A 21,494-nucleotide genomic window follows, 5' to 3' on the forward strand; every position below is an offset into this window, starting at 1 on the left:
GGAATCAAGAAAGGATAACTACATTTTCATGAGTTCCTCTCCTAGACATGAATTTCCATTTGCATATGTCCTTGTGAGTTCATTTGTTTGACCTGAAATGTTGGTGCCGACTATGTACTTGGCTTGCACCAAGAACAAGGGAAAATAAGGAATGGTCCCATGGTTACACAACAGGCTCTTCTCCACTCATGACTTTCAAGCTTAGGCCGTCCATTTATTTCATTTTCAAAAACAATGGCTTCATTTTTAAATATTTATTTTTATTAATTTGGGTCCCTCTGTATATGTATGTGTTTGTACATGAGCATGGCATGCATGTAAAGGTCAAAGAACAAGCTGTAAGGGTTCTTTCTTTCCATCATGTGGTATCTGGGGATCAGACTTGGCCCTTCCCAATGAGGCATTTTGTTAGTCCTGACCTCATTTTTAAGTGCTTATTACATGACTGAAATTCCATCTTTTTTGGCATTGGACTCCACCACAAGACCACAGGCTCTCCAAGAGCAGGGGTTCTTTCTTACTCATCTTTATATTCACAGCTTAATTGCTGCCATTAATACCTCTTTAGACTTCTAACAGCTCATAAGAAATGAGTTGGCTAGTCAAGTTCAAGCTGCCTGTGATTTATTTCTAACCCAACATGTTGAATGATATATAAAAACAGAAAAGGAAACTATGCACAAGAAAAAAAAAAAAGCATGTTGCCTGTGGGTCTCCAGCCTTACCCATTGGCTTTTCAGTCTATCACAAATTAATGAGTAACAAAGAAAAATGTAAAATCAGCCTATTTTTTAAACTACAGGGTTTTCTTTTGTTCCTATTTATTTATTTACTTTATGCATGAGTACTCTATCTGCATGTACACCTGCATGCCAAAGAAGGTATCAGATCCCATTATAGATGGTTGTGAGCCACAGTGTCATTCCAGTGCTCTTAACTGCTGAGCCATCTCTCCAACCCCAGCCTATTGTTTTTTTTTCTTAACTTTAGACTGATTATAATGGGAGAGGTTTTTGTTTGTTTGTTTGTTTGTTTGTTTGTTTGTTTTGAGATAGGGTTTCTTTGTGTACCCTTTGTTCTCCTGGAACTATGTTGACCAGGCTGGCCTTGAACTCACTGAGATCTGCCTGCCTCTGCCTCCCCAGTGCTGTGATTAAAGGTTTATTCTTTTGATGATTTGTCTGTCCATCTTGTGTTACGGTTGATGCTTACTGCAGAGCTCCTTGGTAGGTGAAGGAAGCCTCACTGGCCTTTGGAACTTACTGATACCTAGCTCTAATAGCATTTGGTCTGAGACCTTTCAAACTCTACTCATCTAAGAAGAGGTAATCAGTTTGTCCTTTGTGATTCCACAGTCCTATATTACATTACATCTTGTTAACCATCATTCAACTGTGCCCACTACATACTATGTAAGGAAGGAAACAGGTAGGAAGTAAAAGAGACAACCTTAGTCCTCTGAGAATTCTGTCCATGAGAGAAGACAGCATGGCAAACTAATGACAAGACATTGCTGTGATAGTGAGGCGAGAGCAGTGCAGTAAGAAGGCAGGTGAGCAGTGTAGTAACCCTGTGCTATAGGTGAGAGTGGCAAGGGAATTCATGGCTGCAGTGTTGAGGACCCATTGACAGAGGATAGACGACCATTTGTAGACACTCTGTTGTTCTGGTTCCTCTTTGAGTGGACATTGTTAATTAGTTGTAGATTTTAGTTCTTTGAAGACCCTGATGTCTCAGATCAAGGGTTGTGTTTTATTTATCTTCTATCTTGTACTTACAAAGGATCAAAAGAGACAAATGGATTATACAGAAAGATGATGAAATTAATTTGAGCAATAGATGATGGAATATAAGCATCCTTAATAACCAATTCTCAGGCTAGACACAGGCAGCCCTCTATGAGAAGGTGACATATATCTTGGCAAGGCCATACAATCACTACATTTGAAAATATTTTGATACTTAAAGCAGATGTTCCGAGATGTTCCAGTCCTGACTGACAGCATCTAAATCCAATCAAAAGAGTTGTGGAGGCTGAATGGGGCTTTAAAACAATAGTCTGCTATTCTAAGGCACGTCTTGGCAGAAGGGAACCATGGCCCTACTTTGAGGCAGAGAAGAGAAATAGCTTTTGTTCCAGTACAAAATGTCATGTGTATGTTTGGATTTAGCACACACAGACTTTATTTTATATTATCAAAGAGCTCCTGCAACTTCAAATCAAAGGAGAACGTGTGTGCTCGCTCCCAATGTAGGCTACTGGTCACTACTCAGTGTCTTCAGCTAAACTCTATGGGGTTAGAGTGACACCAAGTGACTGCTAGATGTAGATGTCCATTAAAATGAGCTTGCAATGGCAAAACCACCAGGGTATGCCAGACTGAGTTCTGATCTGCGAACAGAAGATGTGGAGTCTGGGGTCCAGCTTTGTGGGTAGCTGGGTAGAAGAAACAATTTTTATTAAACTTCCCTACCTCACTCACTGGGAAGGGGTAAAGAATAATTGAGACCATCAGTTAAAAACAAACATTTGTTTTTTGTCCTGGGCGCACTGTTTGTGGTAAGCAAAACAGGTAACTTTGTTATAAAGCATTAAATCAAGTAGGCCAGACAGGCATTAACCAATTATTTCAAATATGTGATTAAGATATGCCACTGATTAAGATATGCCGTGGGAGAAATAATACAAAGTACTGCCAGGAAGACTGGGGACAGATGTGTGTGGGGGCGGGGTGGGGGTGGGGAGAGGTTCTAGAAGCCCTTAACCTGAGTAGTATGGAGGTTAGTTTACCTGTGACCGCTGGAGTTTACGCTTAGGAGGGAAGCTCTTGGTGATATTCTTATCTCCCCAAACTCTCGACTCGATATTTACAGTTGTGTCTAGAGAAGGGGCCTCTCCTTTGTTGTGTGATCTGTGCAGAGAGGTTGAGAGAGATTTGGGAAGGATTTTTCCTTCTTTCTTAGTTAAAACAAATTTGCTAGGTTTAGAAATAATAGATGACTTATTAAACCCCATTAAGATCTATCTATCTATCTATCTATCTATCTATCTATCTATCTATCTATCTATCATCTATCTAAACAAGTAGAGTCCAAACAGATTGAGGGACCTAAAGTCACAGAGCCTAGTTGTGTGGGAGAGGGGCATGACCTTAGTAATGCTACCCTTTCTATTTTCATTAACAGTAATAATGTCGGTATAGTCACTAGAATTTTAAACTGGAAAAGTTGGAAGTTAAGGAGGTTGTATTTTTGTTCTCTTGGTTGCTGACTGAAATGCCAGTGACCACTACTTGCTGTCTATTGCAATACATGTGTTCCCAGCTTATGGGCAAGAACACAGAGTCCATAGTGAATGTAGAATTGTCTGAGACACTGATCAAGTTAATAGATTAGTTTGCTGATGAGGGAAGGGTAGTATAAAAATATTTACCTTATTGGGTTATTGTGAAGACTGAATTATTATATATAAAATGAATAGAATAGAGCTTGGAACATGATAATGTATAATAGAATTTGGGTTTTTTTCCTCCAGAATAAAGAAAGAATTCTTAAACAAGAAAGGAAGCAAGTAAACAAACCATCAAACAAAAACAGGAAAGATAATAAACACTTTTCCCAAACTAGAACACTTGATAGCACTTGATAGCAACTTGATAGCAAAACATACTTTTCAGGCCAGAAAACAACCATGAAATTGTTTGTGTGATGTTCTCATTTCTGAGCTCTAGCAAGGCTGTGCTCTTTTTGTGTGTGTTTTTCCAAGCTGATCCCTGTCTTATGCCTCTGCAGTTACAGATCTGGGACACAGCAGGTCAAGAGAGATTTCGCTCCATCACCCAAAGTTACTACCGAAGCGCCAATGCCTTGATCCTTACCTATGACATCACCTGTGAGGAATCCTTCCGCTGCCTGCCCGAGTGGTTGCGGGAGATAGAACAGTATGCTAGCAATAAGGTCATCACTGTGTTAGTGGGTAAGTAAGGGCGAATGAGGAAGGACATTGGTTCAAGTGCATCGGAAAATTTATGATCATTTAATGCTAATGTGTTGGTGCCTTCCAAGAATATCGCATATTGTTACCTGAGTTATGTAGTCAACATTCAGTTATAGAACTGAGAACATGAAATTAGTTCTACCCCATAGTGATCATTTAGAAAATAAACAAAAATATTGCTGATTTTCCTATCAGTGTAGGTGAAATAGTTATAAGATGGTGCTGCTGGTGTAAAAGTAAAAGAAATCTTTCATGTTGGTGAGGAAATCCTATTGAAGCAGTTTTTATTTTTTAAACTTACTTTGGTAAATTTTTTCTTTTAATTTATGCTAACTTCAGACATCCCTCCTGTGTTTCAGAAATCCATTAAGGGAAATGCTGCAGTTTGTTTCATCCTGTAGGAGGAAGGAGGCTATTTAATGTGGGAGAAACCCAGAAAATAACCCTTGATTTTCTATGGTGACAAATGCACTCATTAAAAGTGGAATCACAGGGGCCTGGGGATGACTGAGTTGGTAAAGTGTTTGCTGCACAAGCATGAGTACCCAAGTTAGATACTTGGTTCCCAAGGAAAACCTAGGTGTGGTAGCCCTTGCTTATAATCTCACAGAAGGCTGAATAGGTGGACCCCTGAGCATGGGTAGCCAGCCTAGTGTAATCATGGAGTCCTAGGCCTTCCTAAGAGACTGTTACAAAAACTCCAAAACACAACCAAGGTGGAATGCATCTGAAGAACAAGTTTGACCTTTGGTCTTCAAGTGCATGTTTGTGTATACACACATGTGTACACACACACACATGTACACACACATACATGCATTTGATTGCTATAAAATGAATCATATAATTATAAACTGTTCTAGTAATGATAGAAAAGGAGCATCAACTACCTACTTGTTAAAATATTTTCTTACTCGGAAGGAATTTTGCTGTATAGTCTCATGACTTGAATTTTAGAAATATTGAAAACTACAGAAAGCATCATTAATCATTAGCATAATTACAAATTATGGCTAACAGTAAGCTGAACAAACATTTTATTATTTTTTTCTTTTACTGAAACTTGATTTTTTTCACATACTATATCTTGATTATAGTTTTTCCTCCCTTTACTCTTCCCAGTTTCTCCCTATCTCCACTCCTATCTGAATGGACATACCATTTCTGTCTCCTCAGTAAAATAAACAGGCTTCTACAGAATAATAAAAGAAAATGAGATAAAATAAAAACTAACACTTTGGAGTATGACAAGATAAGCAGAAGAAAAAGAGTCCAAGAGGAGGCACAAGAATCAGAAATCCATTCTTCTGCACACTCAGAAATCCTATAAGGGGGCTAAATTTTAGATGAGCAAATTCATGCTGAGATAATTCTGGGTCAGACATCAGAACGTAAGGTCGAATCCCCACACTGTGTAGTAGTCCTCTCTACTTTTCTCCAGGCTGCTGGGGAAGGACCTGCCTCTTTAGAGCTGGCACTCAGGCCCAGTCCTGAAAACCCTCATGCCAACGATGGACTTTGGCCATGGAATATTTGAAAGCTCCTCACTCTGGACTGCCCTTTTATTTCACAGAAAACCCTCAAGAAGCTGGGTCAAAGCATTCCTGGTGGGCGTTCTAAATAAGGCAGGCAGAGGAAGACTTGAAGAGAGATAAGAAGGATTAGGTCCTCATCACAGACCTCCTGGAAACAGGGTCTTAGTCTGTGCTCTGGCCGCCCTGGAGCTTACTATGTAGACCAGGCTGGCCTTGAACTCACAGATCTGCCAGGGTCAGGATTAAAAGTGTGCATCACCTTGACTGGCCTTTTAGTCTCTTTTTGTTCAGTAGATTCCAGTAGATTTGTAATGAGTTGGTTTCCTAGGCTCTTTCAAAACTAACCATTAAAATTCATTTGTTTAGGGTTTTTTGTTATTGTTTTTGAGACAGGATTTCCCTGTGTAACAGAGCCCTGGTTGTCTTGGACTCATATTGTAGACTAGACTGGCATTGAACTCACAGATATCCACCTGACTCTGCCTCTTGAGTGCTGGGATTAAAGGAATGTGCCACCACACCCAACTCATTTTTATTTATTTATTTATTTATTTATATTTATTTATTTATTTATATTTATTTATTTATTTATTTATTTTAAAGTCTCTCCCCTAAACTTTCCTTTTTTTTAAAAAATTTATTTATTTAATGTATGTGAGTACACTGTAGCTGTGTTCAGACACACCAGAAGAGGGCATCAGATCTCATTACAGATGGTTGTGAGCCACCATGTGATTGCTGGGATTTGAATCCAGGTCCTCTGGAAGAGCGGTCAGTGCTCTTAACTGCTGAGCCATCTCTCCAGCCCCATTTTTATTTTTAATATGCTGAGGACTTCTGAATTCAAATGTTCAATCAGTGTGTTTTAATCCTGTGCAATCATTATTGCCCAAGTTCCTATTATTCATCATTGACATGGGAAGCTTCTTCAAATGAGCTCCCAAATCCTTTGGAATTAATCCAGGCGACTTTGAGACAATTTTTCCATTCTCTGATATGACAAATATTCATGTATATCATTTAATGCCCCACATCTACAACTGATGATGTTGTCAAGAGGTGATATTTCTTTTTAATGTTGAGATATAATTAGAAACCCCAGCCTTAGTGTTGGAGTCATCTTTACTTGTAGGCCACCATTTCTAACCTTTAGTATTGAAAGCCCATATGTATTCATGCACATGGTAAATTGTATTGCTTTATTAGGTTCAGACTTACAGTACCATCTTAAGCCACACATGGCACCCTGTTCACTTAGACAGACTCAGGACAGTTCACCTGACTTGATGGGGCATCAGGCCCCATAGTCTACTTGGCAGGCTTGGACGACCCAGGTATCAAGAAACAAAGTTCACTGTGACCAATACAAGAGATTTCCTGGCCTAGATGCCTCTGTGTCCCACAGGACAGCTCCATGATCATAACGGACAAAATTTTTCCAATGCTGAATCTGCAGTCAAGAATTTCCAGTGTTATGACTGTCTACTAAGGTATTTATAACTCATACACAGAGTAATTTATGAACTGGATCGTTTAAACAGTGTTACCAGATAGCATAGTTGATTTTTGTCAGCCTACCTGGAAAAAGGAGTAGAAAACTTTAAAAAGATAAAATATACCCTGAGTTAATCATACAGATACTTAGATTTATATTTTAAAACTTTAAAAATTTTATCTTAATATCTTAATATCATTGATCTCATACCTGTATTTCATCTTTCTCATGTCTAAAATCCCAGTTCCAAGTGGTACCAACATAGTGACTTGCTTTATCCCTTAATACACACATAGCAGACTCATAATCCCAACACCACCTCTGCCATTGACAATATGATCACTGAATGAGTTCAAGACTTTGTCCTTAAACTTTCTTTTGTCCTTAGTATGCACAGCTAAGGATGCACGGATAAATCATGTTTTAAATTCAATTGAAATCATTGTTATGTACTTAAACCACCATATGACAAACATGTTTAATATTTTCAGGTTACTTTAAAATTTTAATTTTGTATTAATTACAGAATTGTATTGTTTAATTATGTTAAATGAGATTCTTAAGTCATATGAAAGCAGAATATGATCAGAGAGGTCTGGTTTCCACCCCTGTGCTCTCTACTTTTCTCTTTCTGGGCGACCACTGCCTTTTAAATTACAATCTTGTTTTATTATTTTCTTAAAATGTAAGCAAAATGGAATTTCCCTATAGTTCTTATGTAGACAGTTGCAGACTATACTTTTTTCTACTTCCTTTGCTTATTATATTCTCAATTCATGGCTCTGTAGAATAGTCTCCACTGCTTTTACCTTTACTGAGTCGGATACTTGTGTGCATGGATTGCAATTTATGCAAGTAATTTGGCTTGTTTCCAGTCTTTGCCATTACTAATGGTACTTGAACATGACGCTGAAATGAACAATCCTGCAATTGTGGTCATATTTACTGTGCTTTACTTGCTCTTCTGTTTGATCAACTTCAGGTCTGGAATTGAATCGTGATGCTTCCTGGCCGAAACAAAGTCAAGTGACGATTCTTTCTTTGATTTACCATTGTTACAGGCAACAAGATTGACCTGGCTGAAAGGAGAGAGGTCTCCCAACAGAGAGCAGAAGAGTTCTCAGAGGCTCAGGACATGTATTACTTGGAGACTTCAGCCAAGGAGTCTGACAATGTGGAGAAACTCTTCCTTGACTTAGCATGTCGACTCATCAGTGAAGCCAGACAGAACACACTGGTGAACAATGTATCGTCACCCTTACCTGGAGAGGGGAAAAGCATCAGCTATTTGACTTGTTGTAATTTCAACTAAAGGCTGAGGCAAAGAGAATCAAAGGGAATCAGTAGTTGCCTTGGTGGGCCGAATGTTGCTAGGGAATCTGGCAATGACTATGGCTCCCGCTCTTGGACCTTCTGACTCCTGTAGGCTCCAGAGCTTACCAAGCATGCAGGCCAAGGGCCTTGACTGCAGGCCAGCATTAGCAGAACACATAATGGTTTCACCCTTTTGCAGTCTGGCGTTGGAGCAAGGAGAGAATTGCACTAAGCGCTCCATGATCTGCAGAGCATGTTGCTTTTGTTTTGAAAAAAGCAAGTAAAATGCATTCCTGAACACAGAGCAGGGGTCGTGTACTGTAGGAATCCTTCTGTGTGTCAGTGGGCGCATGAGGGGCTGTTCTCCAGGCTTCAGTGGTAATCTGGTGCCCATGGATTTCTTGTCTACCAGGTAAACCAAAACTGGAAAGGCCAAGTACTGTCTCTGTAGTAAGTACTTACTGATGACCCCATGGAGATTTTGAAAAGTGTTATTTCTTTTGTTCACAAGCACTTTCAAAACCTTTGGGATATAAAAATGGGAACTCTTCTCATGACCAACAGTAGAAATTATTGTTTAATAATATATACAAGCTCCATGACTCTTTTTGGTGCTAATGATTATGCTATTTCACAGACCAAACGTTTTGGTACATTGATACCCTTAGATGTATTACCTAAAAATAAAAAGAGAATGGGGGAAATCCATGAGTCAGCAGTCTTTTTCAGTCTCATTACCACCTTTTCTGGGATGGGTTTGGATATGAGAAGCCCCTTTTCTTTCATATTCTTGAAATTTATTAACTTTCTTCTATTCTTCCACACTTTTCCTGCCCTTCAGGTCAATCAAAGTTTTAAAAATGGGGAAAATATAAACGACAACATTCTAGTAAAGAATATTAGTTGTAAGACACGTTGAGTAGCATGAGAAAACAGAGCAGATATGACCAAAATACTGTGGACTATGGACTGGCTGCAGAGCAGGCTTCCAGACAGCGCAGCTCTCTCTAACAGGCCACGCCTTTTCCTTTCTGGAACTATCCTTGGATAGACCAAGGTTTAGGATTTTGTAGACATTTTTAGTATAATAAGTGAGAATAGCAACAGATTAAAAGTCTCACAGACCATTTTTATATCTTCAATAAACTTAGGAAAGTGCAGCTCAGGAAGCAGGCTGAGCTGTCCTTTCTTGTCTTATGTCAATGTTGATCTCAGATTCATGACCATACATTTCTCTTTATCTTTTCTTGCCCTTAGTCTCCCCTTAGAGCTTTCCTTTCCCCACTCCTTCTTTTTCTCTTTCCTTCCCATACTGGTATGCATGTGTTACTGGACATCTCCAGCTCAGATGGAGGCATAGATGCCTTTACTTAGCCAATTTTACCACAGGACTCAAACTGGAAGACATGTTGCTGAGTGAGTTCCTGTTTCTTCAGTGCCATGTTTTGATACTTTCCAATTTGTTCAGTGTCATAGATGCAAATTACGAAAGGAAGTCTGTGTGCTCTTGGTGTTGTCAGGTGTTGCTGTAGCCTGCTGTACAGCATAACTGAGCATGAATCACTGAATGAGGATATGGTGTGGAATTCCACTGTTGGTATTGATGTTACAATCTTGGACCTGGCATGTCACTCTTGGAAAGCTACTGAATTACAAAGCAATGAGTCAACACGGCAGGACATTGATAACACATTTCTAGCATTTCTAGCAGATTCCATAATGTCCAATCTTTTTTACATGTGACTGCATGTATTATTACCAGTCATTGGTATTGTGATTGGCTCATTATGCTTTTCTTGATTCTATAGGAAAGAAAAAGACTTCCTAAAAGTTTGAACTATCTTTCTTTTATACAGGAAGGAGACAAAACATCACTTTAATGAAAATAAAAATCATTTATAATTAACCTTTGCTTAATAGCCAGCAACCAAAGGCATCAGAAGATAAACTAATCAAGGTTACAAAAAAAATGTATCTTTCTACTGTGAATGTCCCTAAATTTAGATTTATTACTTTTCTTTATGGCAAAATTCTGATCTCCTCAGCATAAGATGACTCAGCCTTGTCTCACAGCAGTGTGTTAAAAATAACGTTGCTTTGTGAACTTTAAGGGCTTTGTTAGATTGGACTAATTTAGCTCCAGAATAACAGCTTTTGGGGTCACATTTATGTTATTATTCTCATTCCTTTGGGCTTATAGCGCCCCCATCTGCCTCTTCCAGTTTAGAAGCTGCTCAGAAAGCTCTGCTCCAGGTCCATCTTGCCCTGGGTCTCTGAGGAAGTCATACTCACCAATCCTTGGCCCATTAGTGTGGACACTTGAGAAGCGAGAAGCTGGCCCCTTACATGCCACCGTTCTGTAAATTTAAGATTAGGCCTTTTGACTATTTGTTCAGTGATGTATCTCAAGTTTGAGAAGTCCTTGACAATATTTTAGGTGCAATAAATATCAGTTGAATAAATGATTCAGTGCCAAGAGTTTTGTTTGTTTGTTATTTTTAAGTGAAAGTCCTTGAAGTGGTTCTTGAGAAAGAATCATTTCAATCTAGGGCAGAACATAAATATTATTTTGCCTAATAATCTTATTGCCAGGGCAATATTTGCTCAGATAAGCCTCCTTTACATAAAATTATTTATTGGTGAAAAACCTCCAAGATTTAGTTTCCTGTAATGTTGTTCAACTGGTCCTGACAAGGCCATCTCTCCTCCCATTTATAATATGACATTTTTTTCTTTCTTTCAATAAAATTATTAAATATGTGGCCACCTTGTGTAGTTTCCAATGAAAATACATGTTCAGGTTATAGAGTCATGCTTGGAAAAGATCTATGGAATCATAGTTTTCTGATATGGCCAATCATAGACTGTTTCCTCAAAGAACTTTGTGGTTTCTCCTTTTCCTACACAGAGCTGTTTTCCTTTGTATTCTTTCATTAGGTCTGTTGGGTTATATTAATATTTAATTATATAGAGCCAATCATCATTTGTATAGATTTCAAAGGTTACATCATTGGCTTTTTCTGGCTTTCATTCCCTCTCCCCACCCATAGTTTAGTCATTTTTTATGTCAACATCTTTCCCTAAGTGGAAAGACAATAACTAAAAATGAAACTGAAATGTATTAGCATTATACTATGTCAGGTTTTGATTTTGAAATTATTAAGAAACCACTGATCAAAACAAGATGTTTGGACTAATATGATTCAAAGCAGTGAGGCTCTATGGAGGGAGGAAGGAGGCAGATTTCTTCCTCTTCTCTTCATCAAAGTGTGCCTAGAAGGACCCTAGTGTTAGATCAGGGATTTGCCAGTCTACTCTTTGAGCTATCCCACAATATCAACTTCACTTAGACTAATTCTGAAAAACAGCAGTTACAAATTGCTTTGAACTTCATTTTTATCCCCATGTATCATACCGGTGGCCTTAAAGACAAGGACAGTTCTAAGTCTTAGTCCTCCAGCATGCTGTGCATCTCATGACCATATTTACTATTAGGGATCACAGTCTTAACTTCGGAAAGCAGTTGTAGGTGTGGACTTCTTTTCTTAAAGAATGTTTAACAGCAATGGATTACTTTCTTCCTTCAACCATGGTCTTGACAGGTGTGTTTGAAATCTTGTTCTCTGACAAGATATATTCCACATAAGCAGTTATTGTTAAACATTAAATAAAGTAGATCTTCTTTGGGATTTTTGTCCCTGTGGCACGAGTTTATCTCTGTGTGAAAGGCTAGGTGACTTTCTTTCCCTTACACTGTACAACCTCGGAATATTGGCTTATGATAGTGTCCCTCCAGGTCCGTCATAATTGTTGAGTGATATCGATGCTACTTCATCTCCTTCCTAAGTCACAGGATGTTCATGTTATAATTCCTCTGGGGAGACACTCTTTTCTTTACTCTTTGTCTTTTTTTTTAAATCAGACCTCAGTCTGTAGCTCCAGAAATCAGGCTGGCATAGAAATCACAATGTAGTTCAGGCTGGCTTTGAACTCATGGTAATTCTCTTACTTTAGTCTTTCTATGATTAATGAGCCACCATGGTTAACTCTTTGAAACTGAAAACAAATGGAAGGATAACTAGCTTGGTAAGTGAATTTACACAAGATAGTTGAAGATTATTCGGAGGACTTTTGTTTGACATGGCATAGAGAGGAATATAAAAAAGACCCGACAGGGGGTTGGGGATTTAGCTCAGTGGTAGAGCGCTTGCCTAGCGAGCGCAAGGCCCTGGGTTCGGTCCCCAGCTCCGAAAAAAAGAAAAAAGAAAAAAAGAAAAAAAAAAAAAGACCCGACAATTCAAAGAGAGAATGAAGCCTATCACACTCAAGCCATAGAGACACAGATTAGGCTGTGTTGGAGAGAATTTCACGAAAAATTGGAGCCCTCTATAGCAGCTGCCTTTCTGTCAAGCAAACTGAGCAAAGAAGATGTGGTGAGGACCTAGTGTTGATAGGATTGGCCCAGATGTTCTATTAACTCAGAATCCTAAACTGCAGTACATCTTCTTATGCTCAATTAAATATAAGTTGACCAACAGTTAACGATATTTTTTAAAGGGCATTATATTCTGTCACAGCCTTCTGTCACAGGAAAAGGTTGGGACACATGTCCTTACACCGAGACGCTGATCTGCCATTATGCCCTAAACTAAAAACTTTTGTTAGTCCCTGTTGAAATCAAACTGGCTTCCAGGTTAAAAATGGAAGAAGTATCATTTAGGCAGAGGTTATATGAAATCATGGAAATTATTCATCTCATTTGGCCTAATAAACAATGCAGTCTCTTCAGAATGTTAGAAGTGGTTTAGCACAGGAAAACCCTCCATTAGCGAATCCCCAGTAGTTCAGTGTTCATGAGAGGACAGGAGGGTCACAGACAGAAAGGCCTCCTTAAGATTTGCCTTTGGAAGTCTCAAATGACATTTGTTGTTTCCCCAATTTTGGAGAAAGTGAGTTTAAAAGATGAAGGCCAATTCGCTTCATATACAAAGTAAAGTGCATGCACAAAGTACAAAACAGGTCTTTAACTTGAAAATAAAAAAACAATATTTGCTCATTAAAATTTATGAGCCAAATGATTCCAGTTATAAAACTGCTTGCACCCTTTCCAGTCTGATGGTGGCTCTTATTTAGTTTTTAGAAAAGGAAAGCATTGCTCTTGAATTGATATGGGGTGAAACACTTGAATTTCGTGAGACTTTCTCTGACTCCCTTGGGTAAGAAATCAGAATATAAAGGCAAGTTCTGCTTTGACCACATCAAGTGTATGAGGTAAAATTCTTTCCCCACTGATTTAAAGAAGAATGGCAGATGCTGAGCCGTATTCGGATGAAATTCTTGGTCAGTGGTGACTGATACCTCAGACAATGATATAGAGAGGTATAAAGGTCGGGCACTGGTTGGCTGTGGGCAGCCCTACAATATAAAAGTTACTTGGGGGTTTAGGCAAAGTTTGAACAGGAGTTTTTTTCATCTGTGAGATGGACCTGTTAGGAATGAGATAAACTGAAAATATGTTGCTTGGCAAATAGGAAGGACTCAAATATTAGGGTTTTTGTTTGTTTGTTTGTTTGTTTGTTTTTGTTTTCTCTCTTCCTAGTGAAGAATAGACTTTGGAAGTTGGAGCAGTGACATATGACTTAAGTCTTAGGTACTTAGGAAACTGACGTGGGAAATAAGACAACATAGGGAGACTCCATCTTAAGACTTTAAGAAATGATTTGGGTCAGTCTGTTATAAAGCAAAGAATTCCATTTCTCTGAGGGTTGCTTTAAAGGAAGCATCTGGTTTGATTTGCTCTTAGATGTCAGTCACCCATTTCTTTCCATACATCTTGAGAGACATTTTGTCTCCATAGACGATTCCAGGGTTGTAAACTCCTTATTATCAGGAAACTTTCTCTTAGAACTGAAATACCTCACAGTGCAATACAAACCTCTTATTGATTTCATTCTCCATGGGAAGAAAATGGCTTGGTTGTTATCTGTAAGGGGTCACATGTGCTGTCCATTATTGCCCATTGTCTATTTGAAAACTTAAGTCATAAAAGTGTGTTAAGGTGTTTATCCTTATCCTCTTGGTGAACATCAGGACAGTCATTGATTAACTCTTAATTTCTTAATTGGGATCAGATTTAGATAATCCTACTGTTGATTTGTTCTTAATTACCCATGCATTTCTCCCTTTATTAATAATGTACAATGGATATCCAAGTAAGACTAATTCTGGTTCTGTGGCTCTTCTCCATCTATAGGTAGAAATGATATCATAAATCCCAGTTATGTGATCTGCTTTTAGAATTTAATTCCATATACAACATTATTGGATGAATGTATTACTAATACTCTAAATGTTTTTATCTCCCTTTCTATGTGTGTGCTACAAGTTTGAAATAAAAATTAGGGTACTACCTAATAGAGCAAAAATTCATATGCACATAAGAAAAGAATCTCGTTAGAATAATTCACTAGTTGATGAATGGCACTTAGCTTTTGTTTAAGATTACACAGTTATGCCTGTGTTAAGTAATAATAATAAACTTGATAAAGCCCTCTGAAAAACAGCTGCTAAGCATACTGCTTCTGGAATGTAGTCATTAGGAGTAAATATTCTCATGTTCTATACAATTACAGAATGTTAGTGGAAGTTTATTGTAGACTATTTGACAATGAATGTCCATTGATTTACTAAATGAATTTTTTAAAGTAATTTTATCCTTTTTAGGGCTGATGGGGACTTTCAGGTCCCTGACATAAAATGTTTTAAATGATTGGAATGCTGGCTTCTACCTTTACTCATTGGAGTGGCATTAGACATGCCAGATGTTAGCACTCCTTTGATGGTAAATGAGATACACAAATCTTTCTCAAGTAGTGCATGAGCAAAGTCGCTGTTTTCAGAAAAGAAAAAAAAATTCTGCTAAAAATGTCAACTAATAAAGAACTAAGACAAGAATTGAAGAAAGTGTGCCCTGTATGTTACTGCACACACTGTAATGCATGACTTTCAGCATAAGGATGACATACGATGCAAAATAGTTCATTCTGGAAATCTCCTCAGCTAATTCAAATATTTGTAGAAGCTGCTTTGTGGAGACTTAGAAAATCCCTTATTTTCTTTTCTCTCCATTAAAACACTAATATTTTATACAGTTTCAGCAAACAAGTTTGTCAGTAGATTTTATGAACTCAGTTCCTTGTATATGGCTACTGGCTTTATGCATAGGATCTCAGTAAACTACACACACATATATATCACTATATAAATCCTAATCATCTACTTTAATAGCTCTTGGTTTTAAATGTGATATGCAGATATAACCATACCATATATATCTTGTGTCCATGTATTGGGTTTACTTAACAAAAAGGCCGTTATACATATAAGCCATTGGTAACCTGCATATAATTAGTTCAAAACATTGTGTAGAAAGATGATTTATAAAAAATTTAGTCCAGTTTCAAAAGGGGGACAAAGAATGAGGAACTCAAAATGAAAACATTTTTAAGTAAAATTGTATCTTTAAAATTTTCAGATAATCACACACAGTAATTTGCCCCTCTGAAGTATAAAATTCAGTGTTTTTAGTATACTCAATATACTGTACATTGTCACTACTGTCTAACTTGGGAATATGTCATTCCTCAAAGGCTCTGTATCCATCAGCAGCCAAACCTCCTCCTTCCCCAGCATCTGGGAACAATCCATCTGCTCTCTGTCTATGGATTTGCCTTTCATATAAATATTAGACAATGTGTGGCCTCTTGTGCCTGGCTTCTGTTAAGGTTTTCAAGACTCATCTGTGTGGTAGCATGAATCAGTATTTTTTTTATGGCTAAGTAATATTCTAGAGTGTGTGTGTGTGTGTGTGTGTGTGTGTGTGTGTGTGTGTGTGAGAGAGAGAGAGAGAGAGAGAGAGAGAGAGAGAGAGAGCGCTGAGAGAGAGAGATTTTATTTGTGAATTAATCAAATTTTGGACATTTACATTGTTTCTACTTTCTGGCTAGTAAAAGTAATGCTGCTAGAACATTTATGTAATTTTTGTATGTAGTCATGGTTTATTTCACATCTGCAAAAACAGATTAACAAATCAAGTAATTTGTATTTATTTAAATAGAATCTTTTAAAGTCCTGCTTGGAGAATAAAACTTATGATCTTGATTAAAGTGTTCAATCGGACTCTAGAATAATGCCTGTCAGGTATGTCTGTAAGGATATTTTTGTGAGGATGTCATTTTGATATGGTTATCAGTTTCATGAGGGCTCCTTCAGTCCTTGAAATTAGACTGTCATCATTGAGAATTTTAAAGTGCTCTGCATTTCTTTAAAGACAGCTATCAGTCATACTGGAGAGGGCACTCATTAAATTTTGTAGGATCGTTCAGTCAATGAGGGAACATTTTAAAGGTATGGTTTCTTGCATTTTAACTATCTCAACATTTGCATATTCCTTCTTGGAGAAAAGATCATCCAAGCCTACTGACTGTTGTAGTTTAAGTTTTTATTATTAAGAAGTAATTCATAATGAGAGCAAAAGTGTCAAGAATGTATTCTGTGTGCAAAGAATGAATGTATTTAACAAAATCTTTTTATTTGTAATGATTTTTTTTAAATTGACTGGAAATTGATTTCCCATGTACTTGTACATAAATAAACATTTCCTGTTGCCCCCAATTGGAGATTATATACCATGTCGATGTGTCAAAACTGAATCATCTCAGGTACACTGGAATGTGCCCTGCCTGGAGGGCTCTAGATCTTTTGGGTTTGAGTGTTAATTTCTGTAGCTGGCAGACCTTTGACAAAACATTGAACATTTTCTATGTTTTTTCTCCTTTATGATAGAGCCGAAATTAGATCACTGTTAAATTTTCCTTAGGTTAGAACACTAAGATTGCCCTGTTCAATTCAGATGCAAAAATCATCTATGTTAATTACTGATGATTACTGAGAAAGTTACTTTATCCTATGATGCATTAGATGGTAACCAGAAGTATAAACTGTATTCCTGTCTCGTGTGACATTAGAGTTATATTTTTCAACCTTTAATTTTTTTCAACTTCAAAATATGGGTATCTCTTTAAGTTTAGCTTAAGTGTAGCCAAACACATCACATAGTTCTGAAGAGATATCACTTAAGATGTTATCCTACACAGTTCAAAATGGGAGTACTTATTATTAGTGAGGCATCCATCCATTTGTTTGCATGCTCACCATTTATGGAGGCCTGACACTTATGCTATGGTGTGCTTACAGATAGGAACCTAGCATGACTGCTGCCCTCAAGCATCTGAAAGAGTCAGATGCAGATACTTACACCCAACCAGTGGTCAGAAGCCGGGGACTCCCATATACCTGTTGAATTAGGAAAAATCTGGAAGAAGCTGAGGAGGAGGGCAACCCCATAGGAAGACCAGCAGTCTCAACTAACCTGGACCCCTGAGATCTCTCAGACACTGAGCTACCAACCAGGCAGCATACTCCAGATGATGTGAGGCCCCCAACACATAAACGGCAGAGGACTGCTGGGTCTGGCCTCAGTGAGAAAAGATGCACCTAACCCTCGAGAGACTTGAGGCCCAGAGAGTGGGGGGGTCTGATGGGGTGAGGGTGGGCTAGCAACATCCTCTTGGAGACAGGAAGGAGGAGGTATGGGAAGAGGAACAGTCAGAGGGTGCACTAGGAAAGGGATAATGAATAGACTGTTTAAAAAAAAAAGACTAAAGATTAAATAATGAAAAAGAAAATAAGGCAAACAGGAAATGTACCTTTCTAAGTCACCCTGCCCCTCACTGCTTCTACAGCAAGAGTCAAGTTCACTCCACCTCCAATACTTGTCTCTTATCTTGTCTTATAATATTTGTATGACATATGCATGACTTGGATTGAATGCAACAGGCAGATTGCTTTAGGAGTACCCAACGCTCATCTGCTCCACTCTAAAGAAAAAAACAAAGCAATAGGTAATAGCTGCATAAGAAGAGTAATCAGCTGAATAGAAGCTGGAACCTTGTAAGATTCAGGATCTTGGGGCAACAGTACAGTAAGAGAAAATATGCAGGCATCTACTGACCCTCTAGGGGGTTAAGGGAGGGGAGAAAAGGCCACCAGCAAGGCTGCTTGTAATATAGGAAAGCTTTGCAACCTTTGTAGGCCTGTGTAACTAGATATGCCTGACATGTATTTAATAGCCTTGCATTGGGAACAGATTACATATCATTCCCCAGCAAACCTACTGCTGTACTGAGGAGCCATCTTAAAAAGGAATATCAGAGATCCCTGTATATACAACTTTTGAGATGTTACAAATATTCTATGGCCTTGAAAACAAAACTCAGCCCAACAGAGTGACTTTGACAAAAACCACTGAGCATTCTATATTGTGATGATACAAAGTCAGGGAAATGGGAGGATCCAGACAAGAGAGATCCTGCCCAGCATTTCATCAGAAGCAGGCACATCTCTGTGTTCAAAGCCAGCCTGGTTTACTGAGAGAGGTCCAGGACAACCAATGCTACACAGAGAGTCCCTGTCTCAGAGGCAGAGAGGCAGAGAGGCAGAGGAGAGGCAGTGGCAGAGGGAGAGGTGCAGAGGGGCAGAGAGGCAGAGGCAGAGGGAGAGGGGCAGAGGCAGAGGCAGAGGCAGAGAGGGAGAGAGGAGATGATCCTCTCTGACTTCTTGTCTTGCCAAATGACGACAATCTCCCCAGCCTTTATAAAAGTCCCAGTCAGTATTGGCGCTTAACCTCCAGAACTGTGAGCTAAATAAACATCTCTATAAAGAAAAAAGAAAAGGGCAGCAAGACCAATACACTTGCCCTCTGAATCGAGAAACACAAGAAACTCTAGATCCACACCTATGACTATGAGTCACCTGTGCCAGTCTAATCACTTCTTACAGTGTGGTACATGGGTGTCTTTCAGTGTGGTACATGGATGTCTGTAACAAGGAGAGGGGAGTTTTGCTTCTATGGAGACCCGCTACTCACAAGGCCATTCTGAGGTAGCTGGAAGTAAGTCCTAGCTCTGGGCTGTGCCCTGTCCTGGGCTACATGGTCTAACTAGGTCCAAGGAGAAACATTCCTTGGGAGTGGCTGTGACATACTCGGCTTGCATATAGAAGTACTTCAGCTCAAAGATTCTTAGGGAGAAAAAACCTAGACAGTGGCTCATGTCCTGGCTCATGACAGGGCAGGGCCAAGGATACAGCTCCTGACACCTCTACAGTAGCAGCAAAGAACACCACAGTTCCTGCTGCTTTACACTGTCTCCTCTTCCAGCCTTGTATCATCTATGACCATGGACTGATTGCAGGTCTGGGTGTGACACAACTACTTTGGGCCCCACTTCTCCTGGTGCAGGTAGTGTCAAAGACCCTTAGAAATGGAGCCAACATCAACAATGCCAAAGGCAGCCACTACCACCTGGTGTACTTCGATTTTAGATGACCTCACTTTACTCTGCCTGACTTCAGGTGTGTTTGTGGCCCACAGAGCCCACACAGTGTACATTATGTTCACACTCACTAACCACACCTACAGAGACTCCAGGGATGGGTTAGAGAGATGGCTCAGCAGTTAAGAGTGGTTGCTGCTCACTGCATGCTGCCCTCTGAGAGGACCCGAGGATAGACTTTTATTTCCAGCACCCACACCAGGAAGCTCACAATTATAACTCTAGCTCCAGGGGATCCAGTGTCTCTGGGCTCCCTGGCACCTGCACTCATGTGCACATACCACAGACACACATACACACCTACACAATAAAAAGAGATCTTAAAGAAGTCAAACTCTTATCTTATACTGTGAAATATTTAAGGCCAGTGTTATCATTTTGCCAGGACTTGAAAAAGACTCTACACTTGATCTTAGGCAGTAAGTGGAGAAATGATAACAAGGACACATGAAAGCAAACTTTAGATTGACATCCAAAATGAACACAGATGCAAAAATGCACAAGAAAATACTAGTAAATCAAATTCAACAGCACATTTAAAAGATATACATGACCAAACTGGTTCCATTGTAGGGATGCAAGGATGGTCCAATATACATAAAAATGAATAAATACACTACATAAAGAGAATGAAGGAAAAAATAATACCATACTCTCAGTAGATGAATAAAAAGAACAAAATTCAACTTTATTTTCTGGTAAAATCCTTGGCATATAAGGCTTATTCCTCAATATACACACAACCTTCAGGGCCAATATAAAAGAGAAAGGTGGGGTGGTGTTTATTTTTACACCTGTCCTAGTATGCTTTTTATTGCTGTAATAAACATTCTGACCAAACAAACAAAAAAATTTGGGGAGGAAAGGGTTGGTTTCAGCTTAGTTGTAGTGCATCACAAAGGAAGGTCGGTTCAGGAACTCAAGGCAGAGACTTATAGGATGACAGAAGGATCAGCCCTGGAAACTTCAGGCCCCTGGAATATTGTTCTTCAGTTAAAGGAACACAGGTAAAATGTAACTATATTGAATGTCATCGTTAAGAGTCTGTAAGTTATTGGGGCTGACAAAATCGAATTATGACTGTTATTATACAATGACACTAGCTCTGATGTTGATATGACACTCTTAGTTTTGTTCTGTAGTCCCTTCTTTTACAGGGTTGAGGAGTACTCCTCAGTAGTTGAGGATAGTCTTGGAACACACATGGGAGGTGTTTGCCAACATTTCTGCTCTGACTTTACCCATGTTATAGTTTTTAACTGTTCTGTTGACTGCTATTACTACAGATTATATGTTGGCAATTTCATGATTCTAATATTATTTAGTTCTAAGTAGCAGAGACTGTTCATCAGATACAGCTAGTCAGAGGAAAACCTGACCCTCAACCATAGCTTTCCATCAAGGGTCTTCAGAAAGTTATATCTCAGACATTGTTTTTTCTATTAGCAAAATGAGATGCCTTGCAAACTTGCAAACCTTGCAAATCTTAAAAAAAACCCTCATTCATAAATATATCAATATTGATCAGTATGAAAGAGGTATAAATTTAGCTTATCCTCCAAATATCCAGGTTTAAATCATTGTGCATTTCATGTGTGCAATGCAATGTTCCAAATAAGGATTTGATAAATTGGAAAACTATCATTAAAAAACTTAGAGAATAATTATTATATTAGAGTTAATTATTTCTGGTAACTGGC

General features: G+C 38.6%; 1 protein-coding gene across 18 annotated transcripts in view; it reads left to right on the forward strand.

The window, feature by feature from the left end:
- The window catches only part of Rab30 (RAB30, member RAS oncogene family), a 150,366-nt gene extending 133,352 nt beyond the window's left edge, over nucleotides 1-17,014 (forward strand). For 14 of the 18 annotated variants that reach the window (NR_174183.2, XM_087558421.1, XM_087558411.1 and 11 more), the window contains 2 exon segments: nucleotides 3,793-3,976; nucleotides 8,089-17,014. Coding sequence is in view for 17 of the 18 variants with exons in the window: in XM_087558421.1 (XP_087414547.1) it covers nucleotides 3,793-3,976; nucleotides 8,089-8,339 (435 nt within the window). In the remaining variant the exon portion in view is untranslated. 18 annotated transcript variants of the gene reach the window in all.
- The last annotated feature ends 4,480 nt before the right edge of the window (nucleotides 17,015-21,494 follow it).

Source organism: Rattus norvegicus, chromosome 1 (genome assembly GCF_021556685.1).
Source record: "Rattus norvegicus strain SHRSP/BbbUtx chromosome 1, alternate assembly SHRSP_T2T, whole genome shotgun sequence".
NCBI classification, from domain to species: Eukaryota; Metazoa; Chordata; class Mammalia; order Rodentia; family Muridae; genus Rattus; species Rattus norvegicus.